Source organism: Candoia aspera, chromosome 6, assembly GCF_035149785.1.
Source record: "Candoia aspera isolate rCanAsp1 chromosome 6, rCanAsp1.hap2, whole genome shotgun sequence".
NCBI lineage: Eukaryota > Metazoa > Chordata > Lepidosauria > Squamata > Boidae > Candoia > Candoia aspera.
Window position 1 is genome coordinate 100,153,298 of NC_086158.1, and position 22,067 is coordinate 100,175,364.

Genomic DNA, 22,067 nt, shown 5'->3' on the forward strand with positions numbered 1-22,067 from the left:
CTCAACCCATATCCTCAATGGTATCTTTGGTTTTCCACGCCCCAGAAAATACTTCTATGATGTCTTTTCTGTGGATGGATTTAGGAAGACGAGGTTCAAGGGGAAGTAATGGCCAGAGGGAGAGGAATTAAAAGTGGATTTGGAGGGCTTCCTCAGTGACAACACTGTGGTCACAAAGCAAGAGGTCCTGCTCATTTGCAAAGCCTTTGTCATAATTCATGGCCCTGTGACCCAACTGGGTTTTAACAGATCACAAAAAAGATCCAAGGACAAGGGGTCTAGGAAGACTCTGGAAAGAAGCATAAATCACTTTTAACACATTCTTTGAAATGAGAAGAGAGCAGAGCCAATGATTAGGAAAGGTTTTATAGCTAAACCATTTTATTGAGTTGCTTTTCCCAAACTAGAAACAAAAATAAATTTCCCACCAAGCTTGAAGGCCACAGGCAGAATTAAACCAAATGAACCAGCCACTTGGTTACGGAAGCTGTTAAGTATTTCAGCTGTTGTCACTGCAAACACCCTGGTTCATTTATACATCCCATGCGTCAAGAGGACCCTGGACTTTGCCAGATGCATTAGTGATGCTTATACAAAACAACAGGTGTGAACATTTTACAAGGGGCTGCCCATTTATTCCAACACTCTTCCTCATGTCTGAATTGGGCACGGATTCAAGGGGACAGGTGAGGGACTGAGCCCCTTAGCTCCCCTGTCCAGAGGTGGTTTTTTTGTATTTTGCTAAACTGGACTCAGGAAGGATGCCATAAACCTTAGGCTCTACTCCATATAAACAAACACCCCTTTGCTTTAAAACTCGATCCCTATGGTTCTTGAGCCAAAGGAATGAAATCTGAGCCACAATAATATTTCCTCTGCTTATCCTGCCTTTCCTCTTGCAATTGTTGACCAAAAATTATACTGTAGGTATGTGCAAAGAGCCTTTCCCTTCGCAGCCCTTTGTAACAAACAGTACAATGATTTTTTGAAAATATTGATTATTCAATGTATCCCACACAGATACCCCTGCAGCATCAGAACCTCTTCTGCTGCCTGAAGCAGAGCGTCTGTGGCCTCCACTTTGGACCCTGGAAAGTTGGGTGGCGTCCCCCAGGCAGCCTCTCCTGACAGCTGGGGCCGAGAGAGAGACTCCTTCCTCCTGAGGAACGCCTGCCCAAAATGGCCCAAAGGTCGAGAAACCCAGATCACCGACTGTGAATTATTTATTCACCTGCTTTACCTGCAAATATTATGATGGCAGATGGAGCAAGCTTTAGAAAAAGGACTTTTATTGCATTTATGTCCCTCCAAGGGATTGAGAGAATACAGACAGGAGTGCTGCGTCATCTCCCCTCAATTCCCTTGTCTGGCAGGGAGGGAGCAGCCCAGGGTCACCCCTGCCTGAAGGGGATGCGGCCTCAGCTCTTCCCACCCCAGCCCCCCCCACTTCTGTCCCAGGAGGTAGCCCATTTGCCCCTAAAATATTCTTAAAAACGGCATTAATACAAGATCTCAAAATGCTGGAAATCTGATGTCTATGCATACCTTGTAGGCAAAGGGTATCCGCCAAAATGTTGGGGGTTTTATAGGCTAGATTTCCCAGCACTTTTAGAAAGCGACAAGATACTTAAGACAGCTGAGTTGGGAAACTGTCATTTCAGACATAGGATTATTTAGACCAGAATGACGCTGTTAAAATGCAAGTAGATGATTGTTCATTGCTTTGTAGAATAATAAAAATGGAAGAGATCAGTTTATTTAAGGAGCCTTTAACATGTGAATCTTTATAAGGAAGCAAAAAATACTATGTGGAAGTTTCTTCAAAGAAAAGCCATAGAAAATTCTGAAAAAACCATCCAAACTAACAAAAAGCGTTACTGCCTTTGGATTTGAGACAGAAAAAGAAGACACAAGCAAAGATCTTCTCATTATGTTCACTCCTGAACTAGATAAAAAGGAGGGTGTTGCACAGGGCAGCTGCCTTCTGCCCTAACATGGCAAATATTCAACATCTATATTTGATCACACAGCTGAAAAATATTGTACACTTCATATTCTTTGGCTGATCAACCAATTACAATCCTAATGACTTCTGCTGTTGATGGATCTTGTTACATCCCATTTCTTCAGACAGAAGAAACAAGGATTTAATTGTTACGAATGCAGTCCTTGGGGAAAAGAAAAACATAATTCACCTAGCAAAATTTGATTTGTTGCTAGGCTAGCAATTTCAGGGGATTGTTAAAGCCATTGTTTTATTTTCAATACTATGGTGACTGATGGTGGTGGTGAAAAGAAACACAGATGATTAAAATTAAAGACTTAGATCATTTTGCAATCTGAGAGAGAAAATGACACAGAAATAATATTTAAAGACCTCATCTACAGACACCCCCCCCAAGCACACTCATTCACAAGTATAAAAATAGGTTTTCGGAGGTCAAAACGTTGATGCTGATTTTCTTGTTATTTAGTATTAGAGGGGAAAAGGGGTACCAATTTTAGCTTATTAAAATTGCACAGTTGCTGTCTAAGGAACAGTTTTGCACTCCTGAGGGTGACCTTGTGCTTCCTGGTCCTTGGTGATCCCTGAATGCAGGTGGAATACAAGCTGTGGCTCCAGGTCTCTTCTGCTGACCACTGGGCCTGGTGGAAGGGCCACTGAAATGAACGGGGACGACCCAGAGAAAAGTCTTCACAAGTCCCACCAACTCCGGGTTGCTAGAAACCAACTTTTTCCCAGGGGTGGCCAAGATACGCGGGCCTTTTCTTTCGTCAAGCAACCACAGTGGAGGAACTCCAGAAGCACCACTTCCTCTTTGAATGATGTTTATTTAGGGCAACTTCTTCCTTCTCTCTTTCCTTCTTAAGCCGCTGGAAATGGTCTTCTTCCTTAAGGTACCAAATGGGAGGCCAACGGTGTTTCTCAAAATATTCCTGATTATCTGTGATAAACAAACAGCACCTAATAAGTTGAACAATACTTTGAATCTGCAGACTCTTAGAAACTTGTCTATTTCCCTGAAGTCCAAATGGTTAGGAAAAGTTAGGGCATGCGTTATCTAGCACACCAATGTCATGGAATGCAGAATCTGAAATCTTGTGCAGATTTCTGGGGGGGAAAAAACACTTATCCCTTTTCAAAACTCCATCAGGTTTCAAACTGTTATGGGATGGGGCTGAGAACATCTGGGATGTCTTATCTGTGACGGAGGACAAAGCTCTTTATATCTACTTTCAGATATTGTATTCTCAAATAGAAAACCCAGAAAGAGGTAGTACATTTATTTATTTATTTATGAAAATCAATAAACGAAAACATGAAAAACATAAAAGGCTAGAATGCCATAACTCAAAATGGACATTCTTAGTCTACAGATGAGATCATCAAAATGTTTGAAATTAAAACATCCCAAAGGCAGAACAGGATGTTTCAGGGCTGTATCGTTCCAGCTGCTACATGTTTGCATGCTTGGTTTTCAGTGATTCTGCAGCTATAAAAAACGCCTTATAAGTTATGTTGTAATAAGCAGTGAACCAAATAAATATCTGCAGGTTGACTTAGGCTGAAACCCTTTCTTCATCACAGGCTTGAAGGAGGAGGAGAAAAAGCAGATATAAATATTGAGAAAAGACGATGGAGAAAGCTTGCCAGAAGCTCTTACCAGAAGATTTCATTTTAATTTCCTTTCGGAACTGTGAGCAAACACTATTATAGTTTGTGCAGATGTAGTGCAAGCACCAGGCTGCCAGCTGCTTGGCATTGTGGAACTGGAAAAGAAGCACATGGAACAATTCTGGAGTCAAGGCAAGAGACAACGTCGAGGGGTTGAGCCATCTCCACCACACACGTTGCCTGGTTGAAGCTCCCGGTGACTTGTTCTGAATCAGATGGAAGAGTTTGGGTTGGAAAATTCACTGGTGCAGGGACTGGTTCCATCTGCTCAATGGGAGAAACCACCTTGACAGCCCACAGGGCACTTTATGAGAGAACAGGGGTTACTCTCTGTTACTCACAGAGGAAACAGGGAGATGCTCGCAGTACAAAACTGATGGGCAAAAAAGGGAGGGGTTTCACCATGCAGGACTCTGGGAAGACATCCCCTAACCACCTCATATTTGGGACGGAAATCCCCACTGCTCACAGTCATCCCAATCTTGCTGACCATGAAAGATTGGACGTAGTCCAGAGCAACCAGGCTCTCATGTTCTTCCCCAGCTCCAGCTGTGAAGAAGCTGGAACCTGCCTTTGTAGGGGAGAATCAGGATGCACAGGAAGAGTTCAGTGCATGTTCTCATCCTGCCTGCTGACCCCACCCCCACCCCCCCAAAGACACCCATCACCTCATTAAAGACAGACTGGAAAATGTGTCTGTTAAGGTGGTGAGTGGGTACACCCTGAGTGTCTGGAAAGGAACAGCAAGATGAGAAGCACAAGAAATACTGGGGACATCACTTATGCATCCCCAGCCCATTTGCAATTGTCATGTCAAAAGTTATGTTTTTAAAAGTGTGAAATCTCCTTTTCATCCACGGGAAAGAATACCGTCACTCTCCATGCATTCGCCAGAAGAAAGTACTTTTTTTACGATGTCAGAAGCATGAAAAATATTTGCAATAGAGCGACACCAACCTGGGCTATTTCCAAAACGTACAACACTTCTCCATCTATGCTGGCGCCACTGGTGGCCATTCTGGTGAGCATCTGAACCGTGTGTTGCTCTGTTGTGGGAGAGAAGCAAAGATCACCTGCCCTTGTAAAATTACTCCCGGGCGTTACTCACATGAGGCCCTCTTCCCACCCTGCCTTTCCCCACCCAGCCTCTGCCCTTGCTGCTGCTGCCACTGCCGCCGCCGCACAGGAAGGCTCCCTCGCCCGGCCCCTTCTCTGGGAGGCCAGGGGAGAGGGGACAAGTGTCAGGATGGTTAATTCCAAGCACACAAACACAATAATTAACCAAGTCAGGCTGGAGTAATAAATGGAACTTGGGCTGCTCCCTTCTGCAAGATTTGCTTAAACTCAACTGCTTAAGATGTTATTAGGCTCTCGGAGCAGAGATTTACAATGGAAACTCTAATATGCGCACTGTTTCAATTAGGAATAATCAGGCTGCCTAAAGGGCATTATGAATCGCAGCCTGTTATTTGTTTTTGGTCTCTTAAGCAGCCCCGCGCTTCTCCGGGGGGCTAAATTAATGCATCACGGAGAGGTGCGGAGGAAGTTTTTCCTCACCGAAAATGGATCTTGCGTTCAGAAAGCAGAGCGGCCAGGAAGGCGGCCATGAGAAGAGCTTGCCCTCCCCGAGCCCTGGCAGGAGGAGGGGGGCAGAGGGCCGAAGAGGCTCACCTGCCAGCGCGGCCAAGTGGGGCAGGCAGAACCGGTTTGCCAGGGCAATTAATTCAAGGGGGTCCAACTGCTGGCTGGAGGAGAGTTGCTTGGTGTACAGATAATCCAGGACCGCTTGCATGGAAGTCTTACTTATGCTGGGAAGAACAACCTGGGGAAGGTATTTTTAAAACGTTCAGCGTGAGAAACAACCCAGTCCAGAACAAAGACAGCAAGCCGAGCGCATGGCCCTGCTGTTTTCCACCTGTGGTGTGAGTTGCCTAAAAAGAGAGGGGAGGGGACAGAGGAGGCTCGATCTGGTCCTAGCGCTGCAGAGCGCACAGATGCCTCCCACGTGCTCATAAACGCTGTATCCGCTCTCAGAGCCGGAAGAATCATTCCTTCACAAACCGGTCTCATCCCAGACACAATCACAGCACGTTTGCTTGCGCCTATCTGGAACCGTGCAGGATTAAGATCTACATTCAGATTTGAGGCCACGGCAATGCAGGCACCATTGACCCGAGGCTGTGATGCTCCCTAGTGAGCAGTAGCTCTTCGTGTGAAATTTACACACACACACACACACTCATCAGCTTTAGGCTGTAACTGTGCAGACAGTTGTCCCCACTGCAAATCTGTGCTACCGCAAGCCTGCCAGTTAGTTGACTTGCTAAACCATTGCTCAAAGTGTTGAACAAAAAACAGACATGATCCCTGTTAATGCACCTCACTTTCAGCGGAGTGCATCAACTGAACTTGTTATACTACCAAATGTATCTACAATTATTATAATTAAAGATCTACTATCCCATCAATAGGAGCATTATAGTAGATTAACACCACCTTTTCACATCTTCCTTCTGCATACAATTTTGCTTTCATGTGGATGGAGTAAAATTGGTTCTTTGGCCTTATGAAGTACCTTGGCAGCGCTTCAGCCATTTTGTTTTCATTGCATCATCTTGGCCTTCGTCAAAAGTATTGCTTCATCAAGGCAATACGTTAATCGGGATCTCATCTTACAAGAGGAAATCCAAGACGTGGGCCCACGTCTTACCCTCTCTGTGTTCTCCATGGTGAAATCATAAATACAAAAATGAACCATGGAAAGGGCTCATCCCTGGTTTGATCATGCGTTCACAGGCACACATATATCTGTCCATAAGGGGTACATGCCAACTGCCCCCACAAGGAAGGGGACTAAGCGAGGTTATCTGAAGAAGAAGAATACATAGGCACAATGTATACTCAAGGTCAAGGACAGATTATTTTGGGGCTCTGCCTCTTCATTAGCAATTTTCTGTCCTCTATATAAATACCATGGAGCTAAAAATAACTGAGAGATGCTTTCTGGGATGCTGATTATTTTTCAGCCCTCGCAGTATTACCTTTCCTAGGACAACTGATTTCAATAATTCTGCAATGTTCTTAACATTCTCAAGTCATTTTCTCCAAAGAATCAACACTTACGCTGGGGAACGAAGGAGATCCTACCATCACGGTGAAGGAAGATCAGAAGCTCCCTCGGAACATATAAATCCATCAATGCTTTCCAAACTTTCCACACTTAATGCGCATCTTTCCCTCTTGAATTAAACCCAGAAAGACACGTTGAAGTCCAGCTGGGAGAAAGCAATGGCAAAGGGTGACCACCCAGAGCTGACTTCTTCAAAGTCCCATCACTCATTGCTTCTCTTCTATTAAGGCAAATGGATCTTCTCCTACAGCAAAGCCAGATATCCTCATCACAACAAAGGGCCCCACCAGGGCTGATCATGCAAAAACGGAGCAGGGTCAGATCTTGTTAGTCCTTGGATGAGAGGCAATCAGAAAACCCCAGACCTGTGTGGGCTTTGAGCCAAAACTCTTCTTCCCCAGAGTTTCCCTCCTAATGAAGCTAGCTCCTGCACAAAGTTCTTCCATCATCCATGCAACTCCTGAAGAACATTCAGCTAAACACAAACGTCCACGACAACTGCTTTCTAAAACACACAAAGCCAGGGAGAACATGCACAGTTGCCACTAGAGGAGGGCAAAGACCCACCATCTCAGCAAGAGAGATTTTTTTTTCCTTGCTGGCTGCTACAGAGGCTAAGTACAAATGCCTGATGTATTGCTGCAAATAACCTGTTCCTCCTGTGGAATTTCAGAACAATAAATAAATTAGAAGGGGCTCATTATATTTATGCTGAACGGCCGCCTCAATCTTTACATGCTACCCACATCTTGAACCAGCTTCTGCTCCTTCCACTGCCATCCCTCTACCCCAACAAGGTGATTGAAAGACGGTGGGTGCCGAGAGTTTCATGTGCGATGAAAAAATAGGGCGTTGCAATTAATATTTAAGATCACTAAGAAGAATGTAAGTTATTAGCATTTATAATTAGGAGCCAGATTCTAGAAAATGAATATATATATATATATATATATATATATATATATATATATATATATATAGAAAATGAATATATATATATATATATATATATATATATATATATATATATATATATATATATATATTCTCGTTGTAGAGCACAGCTTACTGAATCAAGGTATGTATTTTTAATGAACCACCTGCTGGGAATGCCTCCGGGGAGGGAATTATGCTTACTGCTGTCTCAAAAGTAATGAGAATTTTTTTTTTAGTAGAACACAGGCTTCCAGAATATTAAGTATATAATGTGCGTGTGTGTCTGTGCATGTATGTTTGAGAGACAGCATTGCTGATGTGCATTATTTTCCCTTCATATGCATCCCCTTGACAATGAAGCTGAAAGCAAAGATCCAGTGGTTGAAATATGAGGAATAATGAGAAGATTATTTCAGATTCTGCTAAAAATTAATCAAAGCTGTGATCACTGTTCTTTGAGGTCATCAATACGATATCACCAGAAATCAGCATGACCGTTTCTGTACAGTCTGCTACTAGTCCTTCAGCGCTCCACACCCATTCTTGGTGTCAAGGTAGAAAATGAGCATTGCCCATCTTGGTAGCCTGGTGATTCACTGGTCTTTCTGATGCTTCATTTTCAAGGCTGTACCAATTTTATGTGGAGTTCTGAAGCTTTACAAGTGAGGCAGAATTAAAATGAAGATGAGGTTCACCTAGATCTGCAACGTGCTTGGCTTTTTCACTCCTGGGTGTGACCCCAGACTGAGAACTGATGGGAGATGGAGGCCAGCTTTTCCACCTCCGACCTCCCCCACCACCCATCAACTCCCCACCAGGTGTCTTCTGACAACGAGTGCAGAGGAGGACAGCATTTAAAAGCTAAGGTAGGAGACTGGAGAAAAGGAATCCCCAACAGGTATCACCAAGGATGCTTCAGAAGGGAGTGCCATACACTTTGAGTGCTTGAAACCCAATGTATGATCCCCCTCCAAAGCAAAGTTTTTGGTCTCCTTGCTGCGGTTATGAACCAAAGAGGACAAATACCTCGCTGTTTGAGCTTTCCACAAATGATCCTCCAAACATTGCAGACATCCACTCACAGCTACAGATTAGTAGTGGTTTATGAGCATTTATCTTCCCATCTTCCAACACAAATGTCACATCTGTTAAGGGATCAAAGGAACAAAACAACAAACAATGACTGCCAGTGCTGCAGCCAAGTGTAAGAATCAGAAAGGAACACAGAAGACAGCACATGACCTGCTACTTCACAGAATTTCTGCAAAGAAGGCTCTTCACTGAGGACATCTGGAAGGGCAAAAATTAATGTTTAAATGAGAAACAGAGCAATTAAACTCTGAGTCTCCATTAGCGGAACAATGCCAGGAGTTCTTGCTGGCTGAGTTCACCAAGAGCTTCATTGGCAAACATTAAAATAGGTCAGATTTATCACTGTTTTATAGGTCACGTAAATGCAGGGAGACGTTATTAGTAACATTAGTAACAATAATATTTATATTCTGTTTTTTCTCCAGTTGCTCAAGGAGGCTTAGACAGGAGTCTCCTTTGTTCCTGCTTGCAACCATGACCCTGTGAAGTAGGTTGGGTGGAGTGTGGCTGTCCCAAAGTCACCCAGAGGACTTTCATGGCAGAGGGTGGACTTGAACCTGGTCTCCCCAGTCACCGTCCAAGACCTTCAACCGCTGGCTCCCATCATTAGGGCTTCTTAACCTTAGTTGCAAATCCCCAGATGGCCACCAGATGGCATAATTACCTAGTATTTTCCATACCCTTTTGCTGCCATCTAGTGGTTGTTTGAACTTTAATAACACAGCTCCTGCAGCATTTCATTAGGTTCCAATCTACCCTCAAATAGCCCACTCAAATGGCTGCATGCTTCAGGATTAGCTGGAGAGAAGCACAGCTCCTCAGCAGAGCCACCGCGTCACAGTAGAAAGACGTTGGGCTGGGAGGGTCTCCCGTCTGAGGAACTCCTGCCGGAGCCCCTTCCGAGCCGGATGGATCACAGTTTGGTAGAAGGTCATTTCCCACATACTGAAGGCAAAGGGCTAGAAATTCACATACTCTGGACTGGACTCTTTGCAAACAAAGCCGCCTAGGAAAACAGTTGGAAGAGGAGGTCCGCACCCCCACCCCAAGAAACCTAGAGGTGTGGCTCTGGGGGTGGCAGAATAAGAGAGGAAGGGGGAGCTGAACTGGCCGGAGATGAGGCAGGAGGAAGGAGGAGCTGGACAGGGAAGAGAGAAAAGGGAGGGAACCTCATCTGGTTGTCACCAAATGGAATAAAATTTGCCAGACCCCGGTGGAGGCGAGCCTGGTCACCCCCAAGGTGCCTTGTCAAGCGCACCCATGGCTCCCTCCCGCAACAGTGCAGCCTTCTCAAGGAAGAAGAGTGCGGGGGGTGGGGGCGGGGGGGACCTTCCTATTCCTGCAGGTCTCCGGGTGAATTTTAACCGGTTTTCAGCACCTGAACAGGGCTGGACTCTCTTCCAAGCAGAGCAGGAGAACCACCGCCCTGCTTTGACAGTTGGCGTCTCAACAGCATTGGCTCCTTCCCTCTATTCTGCAAGTGCAGGACAATCCCCGCCAGGCTGCAAAATTAGATTCTGGTTTTTGTGGGGGAGATGTGCCTTTCTTTGGGTCAAGATGCTTCAGTGTTGGCTGCCCTCCCCAAGGGAAACAGCACCACCCCAAGGTTGTGGGGTACATTTTTTGGCTGAGGGCGCCAAGCTGCCCTTCCTGGGGCACTTCAGTGTGTCCCAGCCGGATCTTGGTTTGCACACAACCATCCTATGTTTCCTTATTATGACTGGAACAATTGATCATTTCAACTTGATTCAGACAAAATGCAAAGCAGAGGGATTTTTCCACAAGCACTCACCAGAAAATGTCTCCTTGCAAAGGCATTCTTTTATCCTGTTGGCTTTCCGGACATGGAAAGCCTTTGTAATTTCCTGGTTCATGAAGGCTTCTTTATTGGTAATGTTTTCTACCATCATCCGCAAGTCAAACACTTCCAGTATCTCAGCAATCTGAGCTACCCTGGTGAGATCCTTTTCACTGTCATCCAGCTGCCCGGTGTATAAAAACCGCAAGACCGTTTTAAAAGGGCCAGGCTGGATGGATGCCTCCATCTTGACAACCGTCACAGCACACACCCTCTTCGAAACCGGGTTAACGTGCATCTCTTGATGTAGGCTAACGAAACCTTTGCCCCAGAGCGTTGGCCCCTGTTTCAGGCAGGTGGCTTCTCCTGCTTCAGGCTCTGAGAGACCAGGATGGTGGCTATCAGTCGAAGGAGAAGACGGTGCGGCTGCCCCGTCCTCCCCCTTGTCATCTGCTTCAAGGCTACAGGTTCTGGTTGGGAAATTTCTACCTTTACTACAAAAGGTCTCAGTCAAGTCTGGTGTTTCTTCACATTCCAAGAAGAAAAGATCATAAAACTTGGAAGAAGAGGTAGCTAAGTAGATCTTGTGAGCAAAAATCTGAGTCTGTTCCTGAAGAATAAACACCATGTCTGCACACAGTGGATTGTCCAGTAAGTATCCCACGTCATTGATCTTGGTGACGGGACACTCTGGGATCTTTATCACAGGAGGAGGTGCCTTTGGAGGTAGAAACGGAGCTTGAAGTAAAGGTTTCTGGACTTTCTTCAGGTGTGATTTCCAGAACTGTAAATGTCTCCTGGAGATCAAGGCGGCTCTAATTGCGTTGTCAAACACATCCTTGATGCCAAACTGGTCAAAGACGCTGGTTTCGTAATATGGTATTCCAAGCTCTTTAGCAACTTCTCTGCCTCTTTCTGGAGGCAGGATGTCTCCTCTCTTGATAGGCCTGCAAACAAAATGGGGTGAAAAAGAAGAGGACGCACCTGTTCAGGCTCACCGACTGACAGTGACACTAGGGGGCCCCACCCACAAAGGGACCGATTGTTGGAATCCTTTGGCCTCCCTATTCTCACCTTCCCAGGTGCAATGAAGGCCATTGGTGTTGATGGTCAAAGCCATAAACCTTGGAGGGGCCTGCCTATCTGAGCGGTCCCCAGGCCAGGTATGGCATTGTTAATTGATTTGGTATTAATTTCGTTTCTAACTTTTTGTGTTTTGCTATACACCGAAGAAACTGGACATGTAAGGCCACTTCCAAATGGTTCCTTAGGCGCCAGGATGCTGCATTTCCTGCAGAGCACAGGCAGGGAGCTGCCGTGCCTTGGGGGATAAAGTTTTACCCGCATTCCACGCTACCTCGCCAACGGCCTCCTGGCTCGGTTGACAGCTTCCAGATCAGCATAGCGAAGATCCAGTTGGCAGCCCACCAGAATCACAGGGGTGCGAGGACAGAAGTGCTTGATTTCTTGATACCACATCGTCCTCACATGGCTCAGGGAGTTAGGGTTAGCGATGGAGAAGCACAAGACCACGACGTCGGATCTGCAGCAGAGAGGCCTTCGTCTTAAGTAAACTTGACATCTTGCTTTATTCAAAGAAGGGGGTGGGGCGTAATATTCAAGGCTCACTTTATTTAGAAGTTCACCAGGATTGTAATGCTGAAGTGTACCATACTGGTGCACAAACTTTTTCACAACTGTGTTCCCCCACAACAACCAAAGACTTCCCTACCCAACTCCCGAGCAGCATATTGGGGCAAGAAGGGGCAGAAGGAGGCCTCAGTTATGCAGCAAGCAAGTCGGCTCCCCCTTCTCTCGAGGGTGGGCCAAACCCTAATATGCAAGCTGAGCCAACCTTTAATACCAGCAGATGGAAAACAGGTCCTGAGAGAAACCGTGGGGAAGCTATGGAGGGTGATTCCAGACGGTTTCTGGAAGAAAATCAAGTATGCCAGGGATCCCTTTAAAGGTTCAGGGGTCACAGGGGAAAAATTAATAAATCTCACCCCTGCCCCACCCAAAGCGTGACTCGGGCAATTAAATTCCATGCCCTCAGCCGGGAGCCGCAGCCAGTCTCCTCTCTCTGCTCAGGGTGTCTCTATGGAGACGTGGGTTGGCAAAGCGCGCTTCTCTTCTTCGTGCATCAAGGGTATATTTTAGGTCCCCTCCCTCCCTCCCTCCCTTCCGGAAGTGAGAAAAGGGAGCTAGGAAAAGAGTAAGATTTGGCCCTCCTCCCAAGGCCCTGGTTGCTGCAGGCAACCAACTTCCTGGCTTTGCTTTGAAATATTTGCTGCTGGTCATCAAAATCCACCACACCAACAGCGTCATCATTGTCACCTGAAATCCTGTCTGGCTTTGGGTGGCTCCTCAGATTTCCTTCTTTCCCTTCCAGGGGTGGGGGTGGGGGTGGGGACATCCTTGCTACTGCAGTCCACACCGACCTCCTGCTTGAACCACGCAGGGCCCAGAAACAGCAGCTGCAGGAAGTCCAAGTCCAAACGGGAAGAGGTGGGCTTGGGGCATTTTGTCCCCATGCAGAAAAAAGTGGGCTGCCGTGTTCTCTGCAGGGCTCAACGCATGGCTCTCCCCAGCAGAAATGGCTCGGGGGGTCTCTTTGGCAAGGGCATGTGTGGCACTGGCACAGCAGCAGGGATGTTTCAGGGGAGGCACAGGGTGTGTGTGTGTGTGTGTGTGTGTGTGTGTGTGTGTGACCTTGGCAGTGGCCAAAGGGAGGAGAGGAGGAAAGTTGCTTGGAAGACGAGTGGGCTGGCCAGTGGATGATGGTGCCCTGAACATCAGTGGTGGTGCCTGAGGGGAGACAGGGCACTGGAAAGGTAGAGGAGGGGCCCCTGCTTTTTATAAATATGCCTCTGCAAAGATTGATCACTGATTTATAGCATGAAGTCCCTTTGGGTAAATTCTGCTGACACTAAAATAATCCAGCTTTCAATAAGCTGAGAATTTAAGAATTCAGCAGTTCTGCTTGGGTAATTATTCCCAAAGATCTTATGCAGAGACGTTACAGGGTAACAAAAATAAGTCCTCTCCCAACCCCTTTGTGTCAGCAAATCCTGGGACGCTCCTCGTTCTGTCTTTATATCTCCGCCAAACTGCTCCGTGACCGACTCTTTCGGCATATATTAGAAGGTGCCTCCAGGAGGGGAAACAAGGGTTCAGGTGGCCCTGCCGAATCAGGAACCCCTGAATTTTAAGCATGCAGATATTTGGCAAAGTAACATTCAGTGCCTGTGCCATCTATTTTGCAACCTTTAGGAAAGGCATTTAAGTGTCCTTTAACTATTTAACTTTGTTAACCAGGGCTTGGAAGGTCTTTCCAAACCTGGTTGTTAAATCACTTATTCCCCAGAAGGTGCAATGAGGTCAGTGGGGGAAGGAAGGCTGATGGTCAACATTCCTGAGCCCTGTCTGTTCCGCCCAAACTCCTTCCTGCCTTGTGCTTTCTTTTTACGGCCTTTTCTTTTATGGCTGCTGTTCCTGCTTCCCAGGAGACCCCAGACGGTGAGCTGGGTAGCAGCTAGGAAGACCCCAGTCGCTGCACCAAGACCCCTTTTGTGTTCCGCCCTGGGTGTGAGGCTCCCAAACGTAGTGGCTTCACTCCAGAGCTGTGTTTCTCAACCACGGCCACTTTAAGATAGGTGGACTTCAAATCCCAGAATTCCCCAGCCAGCATGCATTCTATTGGCTGGGGAATTCTGGGAGTTGAAGTCCACCCAACTTAAAGTGGCCAAGGTTGAGAAACGCTGCTCTAGGGTATTCCCTTGAAGATGCATTTCATTGATGGGCTGCTCTTCCTCTTCTCCCAAAGCAACTGCTGGAAATATGAAGCCAGAGACGTATTACTGATGAAGAAGCTGATGCAAACACTATGAACTCATTGGACTTGGGTTGCACCTGGAAGTAAATCCACTAACATTCCAAATTTCACCTCCTACTTGATTCTCAACCTGATGCTCTCCAGATGTGTCAGACCTCAACTCCCATAATTCACCCACTGGCACAGCAACTAGCCCTATTGCTTGGGGATTATGGGAGCTGAAGTCCAATGTACCTGGAGGGCACCGGCTTGGAGAAGCCTGCTTTGAACTACTGCAGATTAGCTCAGGCAAATATAGCACAATCTCGAACAAAGTAATCAATATTAAGCCAAAGGACTAATGCAAACGCAGCATCAGCAGCTGAACATCTGCTTTGGCACAAAGGATCATTGGGCTGATTGGATGAGCTTTTGTGCTCAGTCCCCTTCTACGGCACATAACGAATCATTTTTGATACCCGTGCTAAAAGAATTTCTGGATCTCAGCCACCAGTCTCCAGGGCTGATGTTAATGCATTTGACATGCATGCAGTTATGACATAAAGGTATTTCATACATCCACAAAGTCTGTTCTTTTTGGTTACTTTTTTAAAATTAAAAAGAAACCAAAACAGAGAAGAAATCTGAAGGAGCTTTGATGAATTTCAAATTGGTTGCAGGAATTTTAAGCAAGTATTGCACTCTGAGCCTATAAAGACTGCAGCATCCAATGCATTTAGGATTACAGAATATTCTCCATTCATACCAACATGGTCTTCAATGAATAAAAGAGCTGGACCCTCTCTCATTAGTCAGATTTCACTTATCTGGAACTGATAGGCAAAGTTTCACGCTCTGTAGAATCACAAGTGACCTCAAAACCCTCCCAATTCAGCAGTAGCTCAGTCACTCTTCTGTATGGCCAGCCAAGCAAATAAAAACAGTTAATGTAATTATTAATTTAATTATGTAATAGTTAATTTAATTATTCATTTAATAGTGCTGCTTCTTCTTTACATTGTTGGTGGATGATCTATGAAATACACAGTATTTTGTTCAGATTTATTACTCCAGATTTTAACCCCCTAAAGCTGTAATTATTCTCCTATTAGCTTGTTTGCCACAAAAAGGACATCTAACTTAGACTGACCTTCCATAAGCAAAACGCCGGTCTTTGTGGTGATCTCCAAACGTGTCCCAGAGTCTAAGAGAAACGCTTACTTCGTCAACCACATCGCGGGACCGTTCAAGAACCTGGAACAGAGACACATCTGTTGGGTAAAGCCTTGCTGTGGAAGCAGATATAGCTCCTTGGGGCGGGGTGTGGGGCGTGAAGGGATCTGAAGATATGGTATGGACCCAGTGTCCAATAATCTGAGGCCAGCAAAACCTGTAGTCAGGGATGCTGGAAGATGCCAACTTCTCAGCTGCAGAAGGATGGAGACCATCAGATGCTCAATTTAGATAGCTCACCAAATTATGATCTGACAGGCGCACAAACCAAGAAATCATTTGTGATCAGCTGCCAATCCCAAATCAGCAACTATGGCTTGAAGTAAGTTTGAACAGAATTGTGCTAAATATAGTCTGGCATAACTTCTGACCACTTGACCATCACTCTTCCTCTAGAGGCTGCTGGGCTATGCAGGAGCGTTTATAAAGCCACGAGTAAGCAGACTAACAGTGTCAAACCTTGGTTTTCTGATGCATTCTAAACTGGGGTCAGCAGGAGTCACAGTTTAACAGGGCTAAACTGACACATGTTATGTATTTGTAGGCAACAGGATTTCTTAACAAAAGGTTTAAGCCTAGGCCATCTTCATTAAACTAAGCCCCCTATGAAATCAATGGAACAAATGATTAGTGAAATGAGCAATAATTATCCAACATTTTAATACATCTGTGGAGGATATATTAAAGCAAAGTACATCATTAAGGTCTGTCTTGAAGGCACTATGTGGTTGTGAACAGTAGGCTTGATGGCTGGCAGGAGTTTATTAAGAAGACCAATAGCTATGAAAATCAGCTGGACTAGAACAGTTGCACAGAAAATGCAACCCCATCCATTTTAAAAAAATTCTGGCAGCATATGACAGATTACGCTTGCTGGAATATCTTCTTTTACCAACTGTTTTTTCATAGAACAATCTTTTGGGGAATTTCTCTGGCCAGCTAACTGCAAAGATGGGCAGCTGAAAAGATGGAAAAGGGAGGAGAAGTTAGCCAGAAGATCTCAACCTTCCGAGCTAATCAACTGCGCGCAGAAGGATATGCCTGTGTACCTGCCACCAGTAACAGCGACAGAGCTTTGCAAAGACAAGAGGCAAGTAGTTCAAATATTTCAGCATATGTTCTACAAATACAGATGGAAGAGCCATCCTCTGGCCCACTCTGAACTACTGGACTCCTCTCTCCTGAATTCCCTCTGCCCAACCCACACATCTCTGTCCACCCCTTCCGGAGAGGGGCTCCGAATTAACCGCATTTTCCGTCCCAAAGCCATACCTACCTCTTGGCAGACCCGATACTGATCGATTGCCCACACAGTTGGGACATGCGTGGCGAGCAGCTGGTACTGGCTCAGGGTGGTGTTACAGGCTCTTGCGCAGATCAAGCGAGTCTTCCCCACCGCATTATCCCCAACGACAACACACTTGATGGTTTCAACATTTGGTCTTTCGTAGTCCATGTCAGTATCCATCTACCAGGGACTGCAAGAAGACCAGAAGGCCGGTTATCGCCTCAGAGAAACCTGTCGCTTGGCCAGTAGCGTCCTGCTTCTTGGACTTTCTCAAAGGCCAGATGGGAGCTGCCTCTTGTTGAGACTGGCTTATAAACCTCACCCAGTTCATAAACCCAGGCAGGCAGGCAGGCAGGCTGGCCCCGTCCTCCGACCTTCCCTGAGTTTCCTATAAACACAAACTTGCTTAAAGAAGAGAAAGCAGGATGGGGTGCTGGTTGCTGGCCGGACAGCAGAAGCCTTTGCCTGCAGCTGCTCTGTGCTTTGTGTTTCAGTCCTGTTCCCACCAGACCTCAGGAATATGCCTCCAAGGCACAATCAAATGGCAAAGCTAGAAAATCACAAAACACAACGAACAGCTGCATATTACCAGAGAAAGAGAAAACAAAACAGGAGCCTTCCCTAACACAAGATTCTGTTCAGGACCCAAACTGGGGATTCAGAAAATAATCCAAGTATGTCTCTGATTGATATAAAGCCCCCTCCCTACCAATTCCAAGTCTCAGTTTGGAAAGCTGAATCTCTTACTGGCTGTAATTAGAAATCAACAAAGAGCTGTCCTAGATATAGAAATAGTAGCATATTAGGGATGAAATTTCCCAGATTTGGGACAATTAGTGTTTTGCTATAATTGCCTGTACATCTTTGGGTGTGTATTGTGTGTGTTGCTTTTTACCTTTTATTTCTTGGTGCAACTCAGTATATTCTGCAGACACTCCTTTGTAGAAAGGTCAACCCAGACAAATTCCAGATTGACAGATTCAGGGTCATTTGCTTCCACACACACACATTTTGGATATACCCCAAAAGCACCCCCCCCCCAGCTCTAATTTTTGGTGGGTAATGATTAGGAAAATGCAACATAAAGGTGGTTCTACCTAAAAAAACTGGCAACGTTCAAGGGTTGTAACAGGGGTCTTATAATTTTCTGCAGAAAATAGGGTTGTTTTCCATTCCTCTTGTACTTTACCTGTTGTGTGTGTGCAGAAGGAGTAAATGCTAATAATTATTATGAGCACATCATACATCCTTTATATGTCCATAGATCAGAAACCTACAAAGAGTCAGAATTCAATTCAGTATCATTTCTGACCTTCAGTGTTTACTCCGAAATGTGCTCTGAAGAGATCCCGTGGATGTGTAGCTCATCACCATACATGTCACAGTAATGCATGGGGTCAACTTTATGGCTTGGTTATACGCCTACAATGATGGCAAAGCAATGGTCTTCCAGAGCCTGCTGGATATCATTTGCTCCACCTCTGATCACCAGCCATTCTGGTCAGGGCTGATGTGATCCAGCAACATCTGGAGGGAGAAGGGTTCTACATGCCTGGATGTGTCTTCCACTTCCACCTTTGTTCCATCCTTGCATGAAAGTCACATCCCATGCTTCAGTTGATGGAAAACAAAAGTTGGTGGAACACTGTTGCACAAGAAAGGCTTTTAAGGATTTAAACAAGAAGAGAAGCACCCATATTATATTTTGGCCAGGATTTTCTGTTTGGTAGGCTTCACTGTAGATTCTATACCTTTGCTGGTTTTATTTCTTTAACTTTGGAAGATGAATTACCTTAACAATATGGCCAATGAGCAGCAAAAGTTCAAGAACACTGCAGCATATCTGCTAACTAGATTCATGTCTAAATTAAAACCAAACTGTCTAGCAAGGATGTGTAAATATGCTTTTTCTTTGCTATACAGTGTTGATAAAATAGTGTGGCTGTTTTGCTGAACAACTTGCTGAAAAAAGCAGAACTACGTGCTTTGTATTTCCAAGGTTGAGGGAGATAATGCTTGAGCCTTCTACGAAGAAAGGGAAAACTTTGTTTTGAAGAAAAACAACACAACATATGGGGTTCAAAGGTTCCCCTCTGGATACAGAGTAGATTTTCCTGTGATGGAAAGAAATCACTTTATGCTAGAGCTTTCCCAGCTACCAGTTGTACTATGCTATAACTTATACCATTTCTATCAACATAGCCAAGGTTCTGCTTAGGATCATTTTTAACAGTAAAAAGTGGCTTAAGATGTATAAATAGAATACAATATTATAACACAGCTGAAGAGAACTCATTTCTGTACTACAGCATGGCACAATTCAAATGAAACCAATCCCAAATATTTTCTTCAGCTTCCACACTAATTGCGCAATACAATATTGCAGCATCCTCTGGCCTCTTGGAAGAGAACATGTGGCTATTTTTACCCGCTCTTGGTCCTTTGGTACCAATAAGTGGCACTTAAAACGCATTCCCATCAGAAATGGACAACCATTTGATGTGAGGCATCAACACACTATTGAGCCACTTATTTCAGTGTTCCATCTTCCATCCATCATCTGCTTGCAAGCCGGCTTTTCTATCCTGGCTGATGCAACTGTCTTCTTCACATCTCTGTTTGTGCCCTCAAACACAGGTCAAGCTGAATGTCCCTCTCTCCAACTTCTGCACTCATTATGGGGTGGATTCCAACATAATGCAGGTTTCCCTAACCTCTGCCTTGAATCCTCCCAACAGGCAACCAAGTCAGGGTTTATTTATTTCCTACATTTATATCCTACCATTGCTCTAAAGAGCTCAAGGTGGCAACTACTGGGTCATTCCTAATTTTATTCTCCCAGCAATTCCAGGGGTTGGGATAAACTGATCCACAATCTCACCTTGAGCCCCCAGGCTTTTCCTGGCCCCAGTCAAGCACCTTAACTACAACACTGCAACGCTCTGAGCTTGGGTCAATACAGATTAATATGCAAATGTGAAATTGGAAGGGTCCACCTCTAACCTTTTGAAATAGCAGGAAGAAACCAGTGAAGACTCCCCTCTATTTAAGCTCAGGGGTAAATATTAAAAGGGAGAAAATCCAATCCAATGTATTTTCCAATATACTAATCCTGAAATCTTCTTAAATTTTTGATAGGTGTCCAAACATAATTCAATCTTTTATTGTTACAATTTATTTTCCTGCACAGACAAGCAATTTCAAAATTAAGGAACAGGTATAATTGCAGAGGTGAGAAATTTCAGTTTTATGGGTGGTGTGTAATCAGTTTTTTCACCCATCATAGCTATAGAAGAAGCATTCCTCAAGTAGCTTTAAGTGCTATTTTGCTGTTCAGTATTTGCTGTGTCTCATCAAATTAATTTTCTAAGACACAATATGAATGTTTTAATAATGGATGGACTGCAACTAATTTTAATTGCATCTTGTTTCTATTTGCCATGACTTTTGAGATACTGAACAAATAAACATTACTTAACCAGTCATGAGTTCACATCTTTGTGCGAAGAGAGATTAAGAGTTTCGATCTATAATTATTCCTAGTCTATGCTGCAGCAATATCTTTGTGTTAGCCTGAATTCACAGAAAAGTAAATGCACCAAGGAAACACTACTGGACATGACTTCCAGTGACTCTTCTGTAGGAAGGCATCGCCTTCCACAATCTTCTCCAACTTGATGGTGTGTTAGATTACAACTCTAGAATTCTTACTTCTGAAAGTAGTACCCCAAACATTTGGGGAACATCAAGTTAGGGAAGGCTAATATATTACAAAAGTCACACAAAAACCGTGGTCAGGGAATGTGTGAGAGCCAAAGTACACTTGAGCGGCAGAAGAAAATAACCCTACAAGTCACATGGACAGAACAAACTTTATCCAGTAAGCTTGTATTTGGGACATGTCATTTCAGTCTGCAGCTAGAGTTGCTGGGTTAAATGCTCTACCATACCTGAAAAATAATTAAGGCAAGTGAAAAGGCGGGTTATGACTCTTCATATGCCAATGTTGTTATCAGTGAAGAAGGAGGTGTTTGAACAAGGTAGTTGCAAGCAAGTTCACAATAGAAATGAGAACCAAATGGGAGTGGTGATCCAACCACCCCAAATGTAAAATAACCAAAGCATATACAGAGCATGAGAACAGCTGTTTACTGAGTTGACCGTCTGCCAAGAGAACCTGGATTAGATCCAAGATCAAGCATGTCAGAAAAGAAATACAGTGTGTTGAACTTCCCTTACCTTGAGAAAGTATACTCCCTGGCAGCTGCCATGGAGAAATAGTTTCAAGAGATACTCAACTGGAGTATGGTGATTTTATTGACACATCTATTGGAGCTTATATAAAGTTTAAACCCCTTGTCATGTGGTAGGGGATTTTTTTAAAAAAAATTTGGAGATCCAACCATAACATCATTTTGCAGCTATCCAGGAAAGCAAGTACCCAGGACTTTGCTGGGGAAAATTAATGGTATTTCCTGACTTGCCATCAAAAGTTGTAAAAAAGCATGGAGAATTCAATCAAGTCCATGTCATGGCCAAGCAAACAGGATAAATATTTCCTTTCTCTGACAGGTTACATGTCTAACAATATGTGATTTCTCAGTTAGCATTTGAGGTGATTACTGAGGCTCAGGGTATCTCATGGACAATTCTCATAGCAGACAATTATTTCATATTACAGGCTTGACTATGGGATCTGATGAGTTTCATTTCTACTTGGTTCAGTGTATGGAATAGCTAATTCCATACCAGTTCTGAGCCTTAAGTTTCAGTCTAACTCCACACCATTATATGCACAGTCTTACCTACAGCAGAGCACAGCCAGGAGGAGAAGCTGTGAAAGATATGACATTCTCCGTCTTAGCCCTTCTCTATCTTGAGTGTAAATGTGTGCATATGTGTTCTATGTGCATTTCTCTGGGAGTTGACTTCAAAAGCTCCTGGCAAGGTCTGCCCCAAAGAAAACAATGGGAAAAACCCACTTCAGAGGACTTTGCCCAAACAGTTTCAGAAGGTTTAGCCTACAGAGCTTCTGGCTTGAGCTATTAAGAGGGGGAACTCCCTACACAGCTATGTGTCTGGTTAGGGGTCTACCCTTAA

At 44.6% G+C, this 22,067-nt stretch overlaps 1 protein-coding gene across 5 annotated transcripts in view; it reads right to left on the reverse strand.

Annotated features, from left to right (window-relative positions):
* Positions 1-353: 353 nt before the first annotated feature.
* RHOBTB1 (Rho related BTB domain containing 1) overlaps positions 354-22,067 on the reverse strand; it is a 38,173-nt gene continuing 16,459 nt past the window's right edge. The window contains exons 2-10 of one of the 5 annotated variants that reach the window (XM_063307759.1): positions 16,956-17,157; positions 15,597-15,700; positions 11,990-12,175; positions 10,627-11,579; positions 8,769-8,887; positions 5,348-5,498; positions 4,634-4,722; positions 3,666-3,882; positions 354-2,945 (exon numbers count right to left, since the gene is read on the reverse strand). In XM_063307759.1, the coding sequence (XP_063163829.1) occupies positions 2,776-2,945; positions 3,666-3,882; positions 4,634-4,722; positions 5,348-5,498; positions 8,769-8,887; positions 10,627-11,579; positions 11,990-12,175; positions 15,597-15,700; positions 16,956-17,147 (2,181 nt within the window). In that variant the 5' untranslated portion in view covers positions 17,148-17,157 and the 3' untranslated portion in view covers positions 354-2,775. Of the gene's footprint in view, positions 2,946-3,665; positions 3,883-4,633; positions 4,723-5,347; positions 5,499-8,768; positions 8,888-10,626; positions 11,580-11,989; positions 12,176-15,596; positions 15,701-16,955; positions 17,320-22,067 lie in introns of those variants that run through there. The other 4 variants (XM_063307760.1, XM_063307763.1, XM_063307762.1 and 1 more) reach the window with 4 other exon arrangements.